General features: G+C 36.2%; 1 protein-coding gene across 2 annotated transcripts in view; it reads left to right on the top strand.

Moving 5' to 3' along the window:
• sema3d (sema domain, immunoglobulin domain (Ig), short basic domain, secreted, (semaphorin) 3D) overlaps positions 1–20,678 on the top strand; it is a 72,167-nt gene that overhangs the window by 12,000 nt on the left and 39,489 nt on the right. For both annotated transcript variants that reach the window (XM_028449424.1, XM_028449425.1), the window contains exons 2-6: positions 5,949–6,139; positions 13,812–13,972; positions 19,799–19,861; positions 20,002–20,121; positions 20,195–20,288. In XM_028449424.1, the coding sequence (XP_028305225.1) occupies positions 5,986–6,139; positions 13,812–13,972; positions 19,799–19,861; positions 20,002–20,121; positions 20,195–20,288 (592 nt within the window). In that variant the 5' untranslated portion in view covers positions 5,949–5,985. The remainder of the gene's footprint in view (positions 1–5,948; positions 6,140–13,811; positions 13,973–19,798; positions 19,862–20,001; positions 20,122–20,194; positions 20,289–20,678) is intronic.

The following is a 20,678-nucleotide window of genomic DNA, read 5'->3' on the forward strand; positions in this document are numbered from 1 at the left end:
GAATAGATCATTTGAAACCGGTGAGTTTTTTGCAGACACGTTTCCCAACCTGTTCAATTCTCCATCTGGAAAACTGCAGATTCTCTGTGGTGCCGTACATGGAAGCTAAGCTCTGACCACTCGGTTCAAAGGTAAAAAATGATTTTTGTTTTTTAAAAAAGACAGCCGAATTGTACATAATACTTTAATTTACTTACTCACTCGTGTAGTTTGGAGCTTTACGTTTTGTTTTGCGCAGTTTTGTTACTTTTCTGATTGGCGCTACAATCACTATGGAGTTTTGTTATCAGCGTCTCAAACATTTCACGGGAACAAACACACACACGGTATCTATTTATTTATAATAAAAATATACTAAATGAGTAAAATAAAACACAAAAAATGCACCAAAAGACAACTGAAAGATAAAAAAAATACACGACTCCAAAAAAATATACATTACAGAAAAATACAACAAAAATACAAAAATGACTCAAATAAAAATATACTAAATGAGTAAAATAAAACAAAAAACTAAACAATATTTATACAAAAAGTACACAAAATGACTCCAGAATCACTCTATAATGGCAACCAAAAACAGTTATACAAAAAATGCACAAAAAGACAACTGAAAGTTAAAAAAACACACATAATGACTCCAAAAAACATACATTACAGAAAAATACACCAAACGAAAAAAATATAAAGATGAGTAAAAAAACAAAAACATTTATCATGCACATGTCCCATAAAATTAAACCAGAGAAATTGCACACGCTATTTTACTTTGCACCCACAAATAAACCCCTTTATAACACTACAGAGTAGAGTATGTACACCTCTTTGTATATCCAACCTTCAAACATATACTCATTTGGACATAATTGACAACTCTACTTAAGCTCCTCCCACTATATGAATACATACTTCTGACGGGCACTGTACTAGGTAAATAAGCACAAGTGCTTCATGAATAGGCTGTATTATAATGTAGGAATTAGGGCTGGGGGATATATCGAGTTTTCTATATGTATCATATTTTGTATAAAAATACTTGTTTTAGGAGTCACTGCTTTTACTTCTCAGAACAACATGTAAAGCTCAGTTAGATGGATTACTGAGTGCAGAAGAATAGGAGGACTATTACGACAAAGTCACAGATATTTTTGTCCAGAAGGATAGGTGAATTAACTTCATATACAAGTAAAGGTGAGGTAATCTAACCGAAATTGCTAAGGTTCCTGCCTAAAATCTGTGGCCCACTTGAGGTTAAACTGTATTTGGCCCCTGAGCTACATTAAAGCAAAGCATCCTTGGTGAAATAACGCAGCTTTTTATTTATTTTTTATTGTATAGTGCTGATTGTGTCTGTGGACTCATTCATCTTTGAGCTTAGGGTTTCCTGTTTTTAGCCATCTCATCACTGGAAGTGCTACTGTAGAATTGAATGCGTTGTCAACTTTTGTAACAGTTGCATGAGTTGAATCACCTTTGCTAAATCGAGAAAAAAGGATTATTATTTTATTATTATTTTTTTTTCATATGTTTTATTTGCTAAATAAAGCAAACCCACAATTTTGAACATCTACAAATAATAAAGCTTGGCACACACATGTTATTAATACTAGTTTTGAGTTGTTTAATCCACGCTATTGTGTGCTATCGGCCCCTCCGACCATTACCCACACTCACTCGCACACTACATTCATACTAAACAATGTGGGTGAAGTGCCTTGCCCAAGGACACAATGACAGATAGCACTGGAGTGACTGTCCCCCACTGGGGCACCTGGAATTCTCTGTGGTCTCCCATCCAACTACTAACCAGGCCCAGACCTGCTTAGCTTCAGAGCTCTAACGAGATCAGGCAATGACAGGCTGGTATAAGCTACTCTATAAATGGGTTCAAATATTTGTAAATCTGACTCTGAAAAAGTCACTGTTTATATCATATATCACCATTTTGAGAAAATATATTGAGATATGAGTTATGGTCCATATCACCCAGCGCTAGTAGGAATGTTCACAGCATTTCAATGTTAACAAAGGTAGGCCTACCAGATTCTAATCAACTAATTGTAATTAGTAAGTGGTTGACAAACGGCTATTTTAAATTTCCTGTACACATGTCTTATAATATAAGGGATACTGGAGCTTGGTGGGGGGGGTGGGGGGGGTGGGGGGGTCAGCCATATTTTATTGTATCAATGATCTGTTTGCATTAAAATCCCTACGATACTACTGCAATTATTTTATTATTAGTTCTTTTTTCTTACAATGGACTTTATATTTTGTTAAGCGCACTGAGATTACTTTATTGTAATTTGTGCAATATAGATAAAGTTGAATTGAATTGGTGTACAGGACTTTACTTTCCACAATGCAATGCACCAAACTTTACCAATCATGTTAATAAGTGAGAGCTAACAGTGGAGATCAGAACACACTTCTGAGCAGCTTTTTCAACATTTTACATCTTTTTTTCATTTTTTTTCCCATGTAAATGATTTTTAATTTTTTGATTTACGAGGTCTACACTTTGTGTCTTTATCTTGGAAAAAAAATATTGTCCCCAGTAGCTTTATAATTTCTGTTTACTTATACTTTATTCATTTTATTTATTCACTCAAACTCTTTAACTTTGTGCAGGTCAAATATGGATCACATATTTGAGTGGATTTCAGATCAAAGGCCATGAGCAGTTTAAATCTGTCACCATGTCTATCAGGATTGTTTCCAATAACCCCGCCCCCCCCCCACATCAGGAAACGCTGCTGTTGGTTTGACCCACATGGCCCACACTGTCTGTTTCTGCTCATTCTCACTTCACATTCACTCGTTTTGTTGTTGTCATCTTACCACAGTATGTGACCACTGCTAGCTTCACATCTTTTTTGTGAGCAGCGGTGAAAGTTTGTAGTGTGACTCTGGAGCTCTCGCTGCTGAGAGACGTGGGCGCTCATCACTCACTCCTTCTCACGTGGTGGGTGAAATGGTGTCACCACGTTGGCGATGTTAGTGTTAAGAAGATAAGCCCCACCGTCAGCAGCAGCAGCGCGATCACATCACTCTGTGGATTTAATCGTCTCGCTGCTCATTGGCCAATGGCCATCCATCAGACACACACACACACACACGGAGCTCTATCTGTGTCTCTAACCCTGAAGGTGTGAAGGTGTCTCCATTTGTCATCCTAAGTAAACTCTGCCCTGTTTATCTAATCCTCCTCAGACTAATTTTCAGCTGCGTGACATTATGGGGGTCATTGGGGCGGCTACCACTTCGTCCTGATTTTCTACAACAAAGTAAGGCTTTAAACATAAATTAAAAAAGGGGAAAAAAAAAAACCTGAACAGTAACTCGTCTACATCTGATCTATTAGTTTAGCTCGAAAATGTAATGTAAATGTCATCCAATGACACTTCCCTGCTAGAAGCCTCCTGTTTAACAGGAAAAATCCCATAGAAATGTGTGATATGATACCAGACCATTATTTGTAAAACCTTTAATTACGTTTTGCACGAAATCCTGCGTAGCCGTTGTGATTGGAGAAGCTTCAGCTGTGAAGCGTCACCAGGTAAACTGATCACCAGTTTAGCTAATACATCATCAGCTAAATTAGTCTTTGTACCAGAGTCTTTTCACATTTACGCAGTCACAATAATCTGAACCGACACATTAAAAACACACTTCAGATGAAGCTCACAAGACAACATGATCACTACTCCAACCATAACACGTAGCGCAAGATTTTGAACTGGTTATTGGGCAGAATTGAACATATTTGCCTGTTTGTTATAATTTTTAGGCATTCAATCATCTGTTTTTCTGTGAATAATTGTGTATAGATGTGTGATATTGTCCCAAAACTTGTCGTTACTTGTTTACCAGGAAAAATACAATAGAATTGTGGGATATGATCCCAAAACATTATTTATGAAACCTTTAATCACCTCCAACCAGAGAATCACCCTCAAGTTTTGCACGAAATCCTGTTTGATTGTAGACGCTTCAGCTGTGACGTGTCACCAGGTAAACTGATCACCTGTTTTTGTACCACAGCCTGTTTAAATTTATGCAGTCATAATAATCTGAACCAACACTTTTAAAACACACTTCAGTTGAAACTCTGCATTCATTTTCAATCGCAGAATAACACGATCACCACTAGGGTTGGGCATCGTTTGAATTTGAACAATTCCTGTTCCGATTCTGATTCCTCATTACAATTCTGATTCCTGAAGAGGCAATTGCACAGTGTATGTATTAGGAGTGTGATGATATCTCGATATGGTGATATATCACGACATTTTTTCGCACAATCGATTATTGATATGCTCGCGCTAAGTATCAATTTTTTTTTATTTTAAAATTAAAATTTTTGGGATTTAAGATTTATTTTATTATTTTCCAAACCTTTTTTGCTGGTTCACTAAAATGTGCAGGAAGGTCTTCACAGAAATGGTGTCACTGTTTGTTTAAGGAACCAATATATTGTTTACTGGAATATTGCACTATACTGGTGTCACTGGTAAGAAAGACCCTATTTTTTGTTTACACAAAGCACTATTGGAGATACTTATTTATTTACATTGGTATGTTGACACTTATTTACAGAAATGTTGCACTAAAATAGTGTCACTGTTCATAGGACACTTTTTCAATTTATTGTCTTTCAGAGATATAAAATGAAAATTGTATTTTTTCACTTAATCTTTTTTTCTTCTTATGTCATAGATTATTGTAGATTGATTTCTGACCAATATATCGATAATCGCAGTATCTTCATATCGCGAGATAATAGTTATCGTGAGCTGTGTATCGCGTATTGTATTGTATCGTGAGGTTCCCACCTCTATTATGTATTGTATACAATGTATATAACGTGTGTATATATATATCTATATAAATGCACACTGTTCATAGTTGTGCAGTAACGGTGGATTCTTCTTCGTTAGTGTATTGAAAGTAGGAATCCAAAGTTAAAAATTAGAACAATTCTGGGAGAATTGTAAAGTTACTCCCGGGAACCACTCAATACTTGATGCCCAAACCTAATAACCTCTCAAATCTTAACACAAGATGCAAGATTTTGAATGGGATTATGGGAGGAATTGGACATATTTCACCATTTTTAGTTTCTAGACATTGAGTCACTTGTTTTCAGTTGAAAGACAGTTATATTGGGGCTCGATTTTAAATAGAGAGAAATAAAAAAACATTTTTCTCTTCGTTTTCTGCAGTCCTACATCTGTTTGAGTTGTATTGTTGCATGTTAAGAATGTCAAAACTGTAGCCGTGTTTAAAAAGACACTTAAAATAAACCCAAATCAAGTGTGTGTTGGGTCCTTTTATTTTCTCTGTTGCTAGTTTTTTAACAGATTAAACATTCTGATAGGGGTCAACAGTTTTCCTTTGTCTCCTACACAAAGGCGTAATGATCCTGTAACGCTTCAATAACCACGTCTAACTCCACTCACTTATCACTGCATGAGCCTATGTGTGAACTACAGGCCTCTTTATATCAATGTGAAGTACTTAACAAGGAAAGGTTCATTTTTTTACACCGTATAAAGGCGTAAGTGACAGGGTCATCGAAACTATTAGCAACTTTCATTAGGCGTGGGTTTCAATTAGTGATTCACATGGAGAGGAGACGTAGACGGAGGGGTGAGGGAAAGTGGAAGAAAGAAAGAAAGAGGCCAGAGAATGAGAGTCTTCTGTCAGTGTGAACTTTGTTTTGGGCAAACAAGATTTAAGGGCAACACAAAAGGAAAGCTGGCGACAGGCAACAGCTGATGGAGGGTGTGTAGCGGTGTGTAGGGATGGGGGGCATGCCAGGAGAGCTCCATGGAGAAACAGCTGAACTACACATACATTACCTCTGTGAAGTTTAATGAACAGACGCACACTTTTTAGGATTGCTCCTCCCTGCTTTGACCCTTTACATCCGTGTGCGCTTTCAGTGCTGCAGGAGAGGACGCAGGGACTGGTTCACCAGCCATGAGGTGCCAGGACCTCCGCCGTGTTGGGACTTATGGCAGAAAGGTGATGAGGAATGCCTGGTTATCGTTAGTGGGACTGGTTTTACTGGCTGTTCTTCCGTTTGGAGCGAGCATTAAACAGAGCGTCCCCAGGGTCAAACTGAGCCACAGAGGTAAGTGGATTGCACTAATATCACTTTCTATTTGTGCATCTTAACTCACTTAGTCTGTAATAATCACAGGAATGATGATGCACAAATCAGTGTGCAATCACCATTCATCTTAGGTTTGGTCCATAAAGACTATCTAATGTGTTTGAGTAGAATTAAATGAGGGTAAAATATGTATTATACAGTATATATTTATTTGGTTCTCAAGTCTTTATTCTTAGTATTTTTAGTGTATATATATATACACACACACACACATTTATAAGGCCTTCATTTTCCATGATTGTGGAAATTGAAATTCACGTTCTGACAAAAAAAAAAAAAAAGCATTTAAAACCTGTTTTCTTTTTATTACATGGAAATCCCTCACATGTATGTTTTTGATCATTATCACACATTTACACACTGTATCTAACCAGAAAACAGGTGATTCAATAAATAGAAAGTGTGACAAACAGGCAAATATGTTCAATTCCACCCATTATCTCTGTTTGATTTGATTCAATTTTATTTCGAACATGAACACAACAGCAGTTTATCTCACAATGAGGGAAAAAATAAAAATGATAATAATAATAGTAATAAACATAAATCAAACAAGGCAAAAAGAGAACAAATGGTACAGAAGGATGCTCATGAAGCCTATACATGTTCGAAAAGGAGTAGGAGGTATACAGTATACAGTATACTTATATGATCCTACCCCTTGTAATATCTAGTACGATACATATAATCTTCTTATAATATACACCTATTTACACTATAAATATACATATATATACACATAATTCATTGATATATATCTATATAATTATACAGTTTGTGTGATCCATTATACATTAATTTTTCCACACATACACAAGTATATACACACCTAATTACAATTTGATCACTTTAACACTTGTGCTTCGAGAAGATAAACTTCATGTACTTATGTTTAAATTGCTTTACATTCAGACACTTTTTTTATTTCAACACACAAACTGTTCCACAACCTGGTACCACTTACTGACACAGTACCGACACGTGCGTGTAGTGACCGAAAGCTCATTTTGTCTCTTAAGTTATGTCTCAGCTTTTTCAATTAACAATTTCTGAATATTTTTAGGGAGAAGTTTCTGTTGTGCTTTAAATGCTGTTTTATGTGTTTGAAAAGCTGCAACTTGAATTGCTGACTATTGTTCTCTGAGTTACATCACTTGATCAAGCCTTTTCGAACAATCCACAAGACAAAATAAGTAATAAAAGTCTGTATGATTCAAGCTGTTATCGGATCAATATCGGTATCGGCCAATTCTCAAGGCTGCAATATTGGTATCGTATCGGAAGTGAAAAAGTTGTATCCCGACATTCCTAATTATTATGACTGCGTTCAAAGGTGATAAGGCTCTGGTTTAGCTGATGGTGTATTAGCTCAACTGGTAATCAGTTTACCTGGTGACACGTCACAGCTGTATTTCTAATCACACGGAAACACGAGGTTTTGCGTAAAACGTGTGTGATTCACTGGTTGGAGGTAATTAAAGGTTTCACTAATAATGTTTTGAGATCATATCACACATTTCCATTAGATTTTTCCTGTTAAAGAGAAGTCTAAGGGTTAGCATTGTGGCTAATGACGTCTTTGTGATGTTTTTGTGTAACTATCCCGTTTACATAAATTCTTTGAAGCATATAAAATATAAACATTTTTTGAATAGTTTTTGACTCTATTAACCTTATTTAGCATGTTGGGTGTAATTTCAGGAAGTTTAACAGCCAGTAAAGAATCTGAACAGGGAAAGAATATGAAACTGAAACAATTTTGAGAACTTTTGAAGCAGAAAAACCTATGCCCTACAATTACAGTAGGGGAAGCTGTGTTTTTTATTTGTCCTTTTGCCAAATGTCAAAGATTGGCTTCAGTAAACACCTATGGCCATTAGAGCAGTGGTTCTCAACCTTAGGGGACACTGGGAGGAGGTCGCCAGATGCCTTCAAGAAATTAGGAATTTTTTCTTAACCATTTGAGCCTTTTTCTGCAACTATACCAAACTTACTTATTTTCATCACTTTTTATTGGCATATTTTTGCTCTTTTTAATGCATTTTTTGCTACATTACCCCCATTTCTGCACATTTTTTCCACTTTCAAGACATTTTCGGCACTTATAAACCCTTTCCACCACTTTTACACCTAATTATCATATGTTGATTTATTATTGTCACTTTTAACCTCTTTTCACCATATTTCAACCACCTTCATTATTTGCCATGCCCATTATTTGCCAGTTTAAACTAATTGTTCTTACTTTTTAAATTGCATTACCCCCCCCCCCCCCCCCTGCCAATTTCTGCCATTTTTAAGCCAATATTGACACTTTGAAACCTTTTTACTCATTTCCCCCCCCTTCAGGAACAGTGGAGTCAAATAAATGAATAATGATAAGTTATAAAATAAATAAATAATAGCTGCAGAACAGACGTTTAAATGTTGAAGTTCCTGATCCATGGAGCGATTCTGTGGCTCCTTTGTGTCCATAATTCATGGCCCACTAATGTGCAGCGTGTCCATGTGTTTTTGCTCCTGTGCTAGTAGCAGAGCTAAAGGTAAATTACGGCGACCTTTACAGTCCATTTGAAACCCATATACTAATGTGACTTCAAAGTTCTCCATCCCTCTAGTGACGCATGAAGCTCCAAGGAACGAAACAAATGAACTTCAGTTTCGCTCCATAAAACTGAATCCCTACTGCGAGCTTAAAGTAAACCCACTCTGACTTCAGGGTCCCAAAGCTCCCGTTTGACCAAGGCCTTCCGACCCCAGCGTGGATGGAAATAGACACACACGTGTTCCAAACGTCCAACAAAAATACACATAAAAACCTGGTTAAACAATCACTTTGCAAAGCCGTTAAGACACGTATTCAAGGTATTTATTCATCAATCAATAAAATAAAGCAGGTTATCGTGATTGCATTTTAATGACGCTCATACATCTACGGCGTCTGTTTTTATACTTTCTCCTCAGGGCACGTCTCCAGGCTCCGACCATCAAACATCACTGCCCCTGAACGAAAAATCATACACTCATAAAAATAGTTTGTGGACCTCAGAGTTCATCTGTGGAACCATGTGTCCATATTTGGCTCTGACCATAGGAACATCTGAGAACCTACTGCACACATCACGCTCTGGCTCATCCTATCCCACATCACCCCAGCAGCGATCTCTCTTCAAACATTACTTCAGCAACAGCGCAGCTTCAATGAGTGAAGGGGGAAGTGATCAAAGAGAATCAGCTCTGATTGAGCGAAGCACCTCCCAAATAACCTCAAACCAAAGAAACGTTTCAACTTTTACTGTGAAAACAAATGGTTCTGAATCATATTCTGTGGCCTGCTGCCAACAGCCATTGTTTCTAATATAAATATATTCCTATCATGTCATAATAGGGCTATGTCACTGTTCTTATTTCATAAATAAAGTAACGGTACCACATATGGGCTTTCATTGTTTGAAGAAGAAGCTACAGTCATACACTCATCTCTGTTTTTGTAAACTGTCGCTTATTGTTTTGTCTGATGCGATCAGGCAGCTGTTGTGGCTCTTAATTCCAACAAGATTATTTTTGTCTTTTTGAATGATAAAATCAATTCAAAAAGAGACTTCGAAGGAAACATCAAACCGATCAACAGACGCCTCTGATGAAGACTGACCAGTGTCATTTAAAACAGGAGATCAAAAGTAAATTTCCTGAGGAATAAATGCAACCTTAAGATATTGTTGGAGCTGATCTTTAGCTAATCTTTATTAGCATTTACTTGAAAAATGTCCTAGAGCTTAGTCATTTCTGTTTCATCATCTTTCCCTCTTTAAGTGACATTACTGACTTTTAAACTTCCTGAAATCGTACCAAACATGATAAATAGGGTTAATCGAGTCAACTGCTGTTATTAATTTATATTAATTTCCTTATTTCGCCTGTCAAACTCAAATCCAGCCCTTTAAAGCTCCCAATTCGGCCTTGGATACAGTAAAAATAACAGCAAAAACATGACTCGTTGTTTAAATCACTGATTCAGTTGTTGATATCTCGGTACCTCCATTTGTACCCAAGGCTCACAGTTTTCTGATGCATACATCACCTGATGGCAGTCATTTTAATTTAAAATTGTTGTAAGTACTCTTTATTTTCCAAAATCCTACGATCTTCCTCAAATTATTTTAGAAAATTTCCCCAAATTAAATAAAAATGTACTGTTTGCTACACTTGGTTGATACTCAGCCACTTGTTTTACAGGAAAAATACCATGAAAATGTGTAATTTGCTTCCAAAACACAAAATCCCACTCAGACGTGTGATTACGTAGTGCTAGGTTTCTGAATGAGATTATTAGCAAAATTTGACATATTCGTTTGTTTGCTGCTACACTTTCTAGGCATTCCGTCACTCGTTTTCTGGGAAACAACTGTGTTTAAATGCTTAATATTGTCCCAAAATGATAACAGCCATGTGAGGCATTACTGTCACATATTGTGATTTTCTGTCTGTTTTGTCAGAGGCCCTTAAAGTGTACCTAATGTTCTTAGTGTGACACAAAGGTAGTTCATTAAACAGTGTCTATGTAGTAGGCCTGGGTAATATATCAAGATTCAACATATTTCGAGATTTTGATTTTGGTGATAAAGAAAATTACGAAAAATGACCTATAACAATATTATGATTTTTTTTGACTCGTTTTAGGGGTCGCTGCTTTCGCTACTTCTTAGGACAGAATGAAAAGCCCAGTTAGATGGATTTCTAACCCAGACCTTCACCTAAACAAGCCACACTGCAGAACTCACTCACATGTGCTGTCTCTTATCAAAGAAAAAGCCAAAAGTGGCTCATATTGTGCAGCTATTTGTTAATAAATGTGCCTTTGTGTCACTTTTCATCAACAAATTTAACCTTAACCACTTGTGGTCTGACTCTAAAGCCACTGAGGGATGTTGAGGGTGTTAGCTCCATGCTACGCAGTGACCGCTAACCAGGTTGTGTCAATGGGCTTATAGTGCAGCGTGTTTACAGAACAGATTACTGTTAGCTGTGGGCTGGGGGAGCTAATCTCCCTGTGAGGTTTAGTCCTCTGAAGCATGATTCATGCGTAGGACTGAGAGATAACAGCGTGTGGGGGTTCCTCGTGTGTAAAGGAGAGGCCTTGTGGTGCAGAAGGGTCCCCGAAGTTCAAATATTGGAGCTTGGTAACCCTCCAATCCTTCACAGCCAGAGGGTAATCACTATGTCAATCCTTTCAGAGTGACTCCCCCAGGACTGAAACCTGTGTTGATTTAGCTCATGTTGCTCTGCTGGTGCACTGAAAGGATCCTTTAGTGATGGAAGGATCTCTTCTGATTGAGAAGATCAAGGACAAAACGCTGAGCTGAGAATTGAAGCTGCTTTCAGCTCCCAGAAAAGCTTTTCTTCACTTTTAGTCCAAGAAAAAAAAATGCATTTCAATGAACAATCGAGGAGTTTTAACTTTGAATTCAAATTGTATCACAATGAGGTAAACACATTCCCCTCAGCATTATTAAGGCCCTGTCTACACGACAACAACATTTTGCGTCTTTCTCCGTTTTGTTGTTTCCAAAAAGTTCCGCATCCACACAGCAAGTTTACGTGAGACTGCTCAGCATGCATTTGTGCGTCTTTCTGGCGCTAATCGAAACACGTCACCTGACCATTCATTCCCCGTGCAGCGTCCGAGCCGAGTCCAACTACAGTCTGTGTTGAGAAGATGGAATTGACAGATTATGGTCAGAATCGGGTGCAGGCATAAAATAAGTCTCCGCTGATCCAACTGATGGTGAAGTAAATCAACACTTTGTTGGAGACGTTCAGCTAATTCCAAAGAGTGAGACACACCAACAGTGTTACATGTTGAATGTTCCTAGTCAAATCATATCCCTTGGTACATTAATAAGGAATATGTGCATGCGCTTTGAAGCCAAACATAGTTATTTTATTTTCAAAATATTTGGTTAATTTTAGAGAATGTGTTTGTTTACCAATAAAATATAGTTGTTCTGACATAATTTTTCACAGAAATCTAAGTGCAGCTCCCCGATAAGGTGAAACATTATATTGCACTAGAAATATGGACTTAGTTACATTTGAAGCCACACAGACTCGTGCGTCTGAATGAATTAAAACTCTGACAGTTGTAGATTTCTGTCCATGTTGGTCACAGTGATTCAACTATTTTCATACTATGTCCAACGTAAAGTCACAATTTGATCCACTACAGAGTGAAACAAGCTGTCATATGAAGATGAGGATGGACCAGAACCTGTTCCCACACGTAGTTCCCACACAGTTTCAGCTCAGGTCGCTTTAAACAATTTACATTTAAAGCTACATATTATGGAAGCCAATAGTTCTGTTTCACTGCAAACATCCCTCTGTATTAAAGCAGGACGCTCTGCGGTGGGTTATTTTCTCATATTGCCAGCGCATACAACTCGGTCACGCTTTACATTGATGATGATGATGATGATGATGATTAAGGAGAGAGAGAAGGCGTTTCAAATTAAAAGTGAACTTTGTCATTTTCACAGATTTCAATGACATTTACAAGCGTTGGGAAAATTCCATGTTCTGTGATTTCTAGACAGCCCAAAAAAATGACATCACCGCCTCCTTTCCTTCAGCCCGCCTTCATTCACACATATGCAGTTTTGCTCTACTTACCCGCGGTGGGCGTGTCAGCAGCCCGGACCTGACAATACGTGTAGGAGAGAAGCTCGTAACTGCAGGTGTGCAAAACAAATTCAAACAGGAGAATAGACCCCTAAATGCTGGAATGTGTTGAGTTAATGTGAAAAACAGAAACCAAAACTTCCAGATTATTACTAAATATTTTAAGCCTGTCGAAAGTACTGAAAATGTGTACTTGTATTGTGAGTTGTGGAGATGGTTGTATATGACATGTTTATGGCAAAGCTTGGCGAAAGGTACTTTTGGTAAAACAACTACTTTGGCTTATTTTAACCATTATTCACTCTGTTTTAAGATTCTCAGACTAAAAGGGATCATAAAGATATATCCATGCTCAATTTAAGATTAAACTGTGTAATCAAGAACTTTTGAAACTTTTAAAACAAGCAAAATTATCTATCATGTGTAAAAATAAATAAATCTTGGTAAATGCTGAATGATTTGAAGTGACGCAAACGGAAAGGGAAGCGTTTTCAAAAACATCCACTCTGGAGCCCGTTTTTAAGAAGAACCAAAACGCCATTGCTGTGGAAACGGACAGACAAAACGCTACAAAACATTAGCATTTTCACTTGAAATGTTCTCAAATGATGAAGAACCCCCAGTTATCCCCTCATGTGATGTTTTCAAACATTTCCACCAAGGTAAAGGTGTTTTTTCACACATCTCCACTACTGTATTTGATCACTATCAACACGTCAGGCTGAGGTGTTGAACCACTGACGTTTAGGATAAGCTAAGCCACATTTTTCAGCCAAAGAAGAGACAACCCAGTGCTTTTTTGGGGGATTAAGGTGGATTCAAACAGCAGAGAAAAAGTAACAGATGACAACGTAATCCTTGTGAAATATGATTGTTGTGAGTGTTGTAATCTGAAGCGAGTGAGCAGTGTGTAGATGTGTGTTAACCTCTGTGTGTCTGGCTGTGTGGACAGACCTGCTACAGACGGGCAGCGCGTCCATCCTCCTGGGCTCCTCAGACGGCCTTCACTCCCACTCGCTGCTGCTGGATGAGGAAAGAGGTCGTCTCCTCCTGGGAGCTAGAGATCACATCTTCCTGTTTGACCCCGACAATCTATCCCAAACTTTCAGAAAGGTACAATCATCACAGATACAGCATTAGAAGAGTGGAGACACATGTCCGAGCATAAACGCATAGAAAGAGTAATGTAAGCACTTACAGACTGTTGTTATAGTTAAGAGCTTGTTTATGTGGACGTCCCTGTGTTTACAGTAGTTAGAAGAATCAACACAACCTTTGACTGAGACAGTCATAAAATAAATACAGTTTATGCTAAATCCAACTTCATTTTCAGATTATTAGGTCTCACTTATTGTAAAGTAGAATGTTTTTCACTACGAACTTCATAAAGAAGTATAAAAAAAACAAAAGAAATGAGAATTCATTCATTTTCTTTATTAAACCCTTCAGCGAAGTAAACCTGATGTTTTCCTTCTGTTCAAAATATGCACAATTGATTTTTTGATTAAAAAAGAGAGACAAAGATACACAATTAATTGTCAAATTTGCACACAGAATCCACACAGATTGTTGAGTCTTGTAAATGTCACACTAACATACTATACTCTACAAATATACTGTCTACTGTATAAGTATCATTAGATTGATGAGCGTTCCCACTGAAGCATACTTCCAAGTTTCCCAAGATGCATTTGGAACCTACAAGGACAAAAACATGAAGCACACTGAGGCTAATTATCACAGTTGATTCTCCACATTTGAAAGTTCTGAAAACATTTTAAGAGAGAAAATGACCAAGTAGAATATCAACATGTGCTCATTGGATCCATAAAACTCACGTAGACACATTTCACAGATTTTCTGAGACCCTCCATTGTGCTACTGACAAAACTAAAAAACTAATGGAAGACAAGAAAAGATGCTTTTATTTTGAAAAGATGATGTTTGATATTTTTGCATGAAGTCGGTCCCAGGACCATTTACGTTCTACTCGCAATGCATCATGGGACGGTTGAGTATGACGAGTGTGCCCACCGTGCACACCTAAAAAATGTCCTCATATAGTATACATCTGAGTATTTCTCACCTACTCATTCTTTTCATGCGTTCTAATGTGAACGCACTATATACTCATTTAGACGTCACACTTGGTATGAGTTATTGAGGTGTATGACATTTACAACACAGCTCAAGACTACAAAAATTTAATTGAAAAACCATAACAAGGTTGAACAGATAAAGATCATTCTTTCTCTTTATTGTTAATTTTCTTTTAAATATATTAGACAGACACAAACAAGGAGTCTGCAACATTTTTTTAAAACACAACATGCAAAAAACCTTCAATATGCCAAAATATCCTTGTATGTATTTAAAATCCCCTGATCAGTACACAATTGTTCAAAATAATTGTGTAAAAATCAGATGTTTATTATTGAGGTGAATGACGCCTAAAGTAAGATTTGAGAGGGATTTCTGACTAAAAACAAGATGGACTGATGTCCCAGTGTGTGTAGGAGTCTGACACATAAGGCACTGGAAAAGATTTCTAATCAGTGAGCAATGCTAAATGCTAATGCTAAATGTTTGAAGTCAATGTACAAAATTAATTAACCAGGAAGAGTTCACAAAGCTTCTCCTTATGATTAGGGTTGGGCATCATTTGGATGATTCCGGTTCTGTCCGATTCTGTTTCCTCGTTTTGATTCAGATTCCTAACGATTCCAGATCCTGATTCTTTTAAGAGGCATGATTAAAAAAAGGTTTGCATACAGTATTACGTAACACTTTAAGTGTTACATAAGGCTGACACAACGCTGTCATTATTTTTCATTAGCATTAACAAGGTGTCATTAAGCTGTCATTAAGTGTTGTTTACTATTATGACACCTTTAGAGCTATGTTAGCATTTTTGGGTTAGGTGGAGGGATCTAATGGGGTTAGGTAGGGTTAGGATTAAGGTTAAGTGCATTGGTTAATTTTTCTCGATGGAACCCCTTGGACGGGTAAGGGTTGCATCTTAGGAAACTTGAAAGTATGCTTCAGTGGGAACGCTCATCAATCTAATGATACTTAAACAGTAGACAGTATATACGCATTGAATTTGTAGAGTATGTTAGTGTGAACATTAATGAAGCTGACTAATATCAGATCAGCGGTATAACATATTAACCGCTATAACATTTATACCGCTATAACATTTACCGTTATAAATAATACCGTTATAACATTATACCGCTATAACATATTATACCGTTATAAACATATTATAACCGTTATAACATATTATACCGCTATAACAATTATACCGTTATAACATATTATACCGTTATAAACATATTATACCGCTATAACATATTATACCGTTATAACATTTATACCGCTATAACATATTATACCGTTATAACATATTATACCGTTATAACATATATTTACCGCTATAACATATTATACCGTTATAACATATTATACCGTTATAACATATTATACCACTATAACATATTATACTGTTATAACATATTATACCGTTATAACATATTATACTACAGTTAAACATATTATATGTTATAACATATTATACCGCTATAACCTATTTATACTGTTATAACATATGATACCGCTATAACATATTATACCGTTATAACCATATTAATGTTATACTATTATACCATTATAACATATTATAACCGTTATAACATATTATACGCTATAACATATTATACCGTTATAACATATTATACTACTGTATAACATATTATACCGTTATAACATTATACGACTATAACATTATTATACTGTTATAACATATTATACCGTTATAACATATTATACTACTGTTTTAACATATTATACTGTTATAACATATTATACGCGTATAACAATATACTGTTATAACATATTATACCGCTATAAACATATTATACGCTATAACATATTACTGTTATAACATATTATACCATTATAAACATATTATACCGCTCTAAACATATTATACCGTTATAACATATTATACTACTGTTATAACATCATTTTTACCGTATAACATATTATACCGTTATCACATATTATTATCCGTATAAAAAGGACGACGTTATAACATATTTATACCGTATAAATCTTTATACCGTTATACACATATTATACTGTTATAACATAATTATTCCCGTGCTAAACACTATTATACTGTTATAACATATTATACCGTTATAAATATTATACTGTTCTAAACATATTATACTGTTATAACATATTATTACTGTTATAACATATTATACTGCTACAGATGTGAAGCTGGGACACTCATATTTTTCTGTATTGAAGAGACACGACGTATTTTCCATCTCATCGTCTTCGTGGTTCTTCACTCATGCGTTCTCAGTTTCAGTTAACAGCAGTCTGAAGCGTTTCTGATGTGGGAAGGTCAGGGTCAACGCACACATACACAACACACACACACGCACACACACACACACACACACACACACACAAGCTCTACATACATTAGCGTCGTGTGCTTGTTCACCGACACATTTTACTCACACACAAACACCCTCGGATAGATGCCACACGTCTATGTTTGTAGGTGTGTGTGCGCGTGCGTGCGTTGACGCAGCTGAGGTTGATCCTCCTGAGTGTGTTTATTTGATCTTTATCTGCTTGTTTTAAACGCTCCGTCTGGCTCTCAAAGTGTAGCGTTTCTCCAGCGTTGCAGGTCATCGATAAGGACCAGCAAAGTGCTTTTTATCCTGGTGGTCGGTACAACATGTGGGGTCATTTGAATTTTAAATGGGGTCGCCTGAAATGTCTAGTAATTGATTAAAAAAAAAAAGGGAGAGAAAAATAATTACTGATTAAAAATACATTTTTTATTATTGATTAATTATTATTCTTTTTCAAAATTAAACATAACACAATCTTAAACAACTATATTGTATTGATAAATATAATATAGTTAATAATAATAAGAAGAATGATTAAATGCAGTAAAAAAATAAATATCTGAGCTTGTCACTAATCCTGGTTAATCTATTTAAAAGAAAAAAAAAATACAATTTAACAAACATGATCAAAAAATAATTCTAGAAAAAAATGTCTTCAGGGTTGCCAGAAACTCTTGATATCAACATGGTGTTACGATTTCTGAGTGCATCCTAACCCAGACCTTCATCTAAACAAACCCCACTACAGAACTCACTCACACATGCTGTCCCTTAGAGGAGAAAAAGCCAAAAGTGGCACTTATTGTGAAGCTGTTTGTTAATAAATGTCTCATTGTGTACTTTTTTCCTTCTTTTTGTGTATTTTTCGGTAATTTTGAATGTTGTTATATGTTTTTTTTTGTATGTTTGTTGTTCTTAGATTTTTGTTGTCCCATTGTGTATTTTTTCTCCTTTTGTGGCTTTTGTTGTCCTTTTGTTTATTTTTGTTCTTTTATGTATATCTGTTGTCCCATTGTGCATTTTTTTAAATCTCTTTTTGTATCCTTTTGTGTATTTTTGTTGTTCTTTTGTGTATTTCTCCTTTTATTTGTATGTTTTTCTTGGTTTTTTGTGTTCTTTTGTGTATTTTTGTTGTTGCATTGTGCATTTTTTTTCCCTTTTGTGTATTTTCTTGTCCTATTAAGTATTGGTGTTGTTCTTTTGTTTTTTTTTACCAAACCTAAAGCACCGTGATGTTATTTTAGCCTGTGTGGCATTTTGTGTCAGAAAATTTAACCCTGCGTTGTCTTTCTGGTAAGACTTTATTTGAATTAAAACGATAAAGATTTATACCATTATGCCATTTTGAGAAAAAAAATATCGAGATATGAATTTTGGTCCATATCGCCCAGTCCTAGCTCGGAGCTTTCCCATATAGCTGCTGGCTTGTCAAGTTTTTTACTGTAGTCGACTAAACCAGGCCACTTATCATCCTAACTTACGTTTGGAAAGCTCTTAAACTCCGTTCTCTCCAAACAACACTTTGTGTTTCACTATAAAATCCTCGCCCACGAAGTAGATTTGGCGATAGCTCTCGTTGGTGGGGTTTAGAGGAGGTAACACGCTAAGAACATAAGCCTGTTATAACACATGTATGAACATGGTATGCTACGCTTGTTATACTTCAAACAGCCGCTCAGGCCCCGCCCCCTTTAAATGCCGTTATCCCCATAAATGGTCTTAAATACTGTATTTGGTCAAGAACAGAGAAGGTCAGAAATGTCCATGTGTTCGAACTTATGTTATTTTCTTTGGAACTTTTTTGTATTTCATAAGACAACTCGTGAAAAATTATTTTTTTATATGAAATAAAAACAGTGAAGGATTAAAAAAGAAAAATATACACAGTAAATAAGATAATAAATAATTAGGTAATAAAGCTATAAATTACAGTTATTAATAAAGTGCGAAAGAAAAAAAAAAAAAAAACTTTTTCTATTTTAATGCCCCCCTTTATTCCATCATATGGGGCACCCCCTGTTTGGAAACCACTGGTATATTGTATCATATTGTAAACTGTCTATTGTCCAATTACAGTATAAAGGTAGACTGGGTAGGTGATATGTAAAGTCTTATACTTTATTATTTGTCTGCAGGGAAAGATATGATCACAGTGTTTTAACCATCCTGTTTACAAAAATTATCTGAAGTATATAAAAATGTAAAAATAATACCTGTAGTTGGCTCTAGTCATTCTATTTAGCTTGTGTTGTGCAATTTCAGGTCTAGGTGTCTAAACAGGGAAAGATGATGGAAAGGAAAAGTAATAGGAAAGTGTTACATGATGCAGAAATGAATAAATCCTGAAATGGAATTTTGTAAATATTGAAATGAATAGAAGTAAAATAAACAAAATAAAAGTTTGACTGAATTACAAAAAAAAAAAAATAATTATATATATATATATATATATATATATATATATATATATTAATAGATCCACTGGCATTGTCTATAATAGATCCACTGGCCTGCTTCAAAAGACAGAGTGGAAACGTGCAAGCTGACGGGGAAGAACGCCATGGTAAGTGTTTCATAGTTACTTCCTTTATTATGGGATGGAGGCCCATCTGTATTTCAGGCGTTTTCACACACAATTACATTTTAATCACACTCTCCCATTGTGGTTCATTCAAGTTAATGTTCCATCTGTGCTGCTTCCAGCTGGAATGTGCTAATTTTGTTCGGGTCCTTCACAACTACAACCGCACGCACGTGTACGCCTGTGGGACGGGAGCTTTCAACCCCATCTGTGCCTTCATTGAAGTCTCTGGACACAGAGAGGTAAATAAGAAACAAAGACAGAAGCTGGGACGAACCAGAAGCTCCATTCATAACAAAATGTTTCCTGTCTCAGGGCGGAGCTTTTCATCTGATGGCTAACACCGTCGAGTCGGGACGGTTGAAATGTCCTTTTGATCCTATCCAGCCGTTTACCTCCGTCCTCACAGGTATGAGTCAGAGCTTTATTTAAAGCTGCTGCAGATGATGATTTGGCAGATAAAGACGTCATGTCGGCCTCTTACGTCAAAAAAGTCAAAATTGCTTCTTGAAAGTTTGTTTTGATCTCCACTCTCTTATTGACTTTGGTAAAGTTTGGCGCATTGCATTGTGGTATGTGGAGTTCTGTAGACAATGGGTTCTCATCCTTGGGGCCAGGACCCCATTTGGGGCCTCGAGACACTGGAAGGGGTTCACCAGATACCTTCAATTTGATCCCATTTTTGCTTATTTTTACCCTTTTTCTGTAACTACACCAAACTTGCCATATTTAAACTTTTTGTCAATTTTTCTTGCCATATTTTTGCTCATTTTAATGCATTTTTGCTACATTACTCCCA

Source organism: Gouania willdenowi, chromosome 6 (genome assembly GCF_900634775.1).
Source record: "Gouania willdenowi chromosome 6, fGouWil2.1, whole genome shotgun sequence".
Lineage (NCBI taxonomy): Eukaryota > Metazoa > Chordata > Actinopteri > Blenniiformes > Gobiesocidae > Gouania > Gouania willdenowi.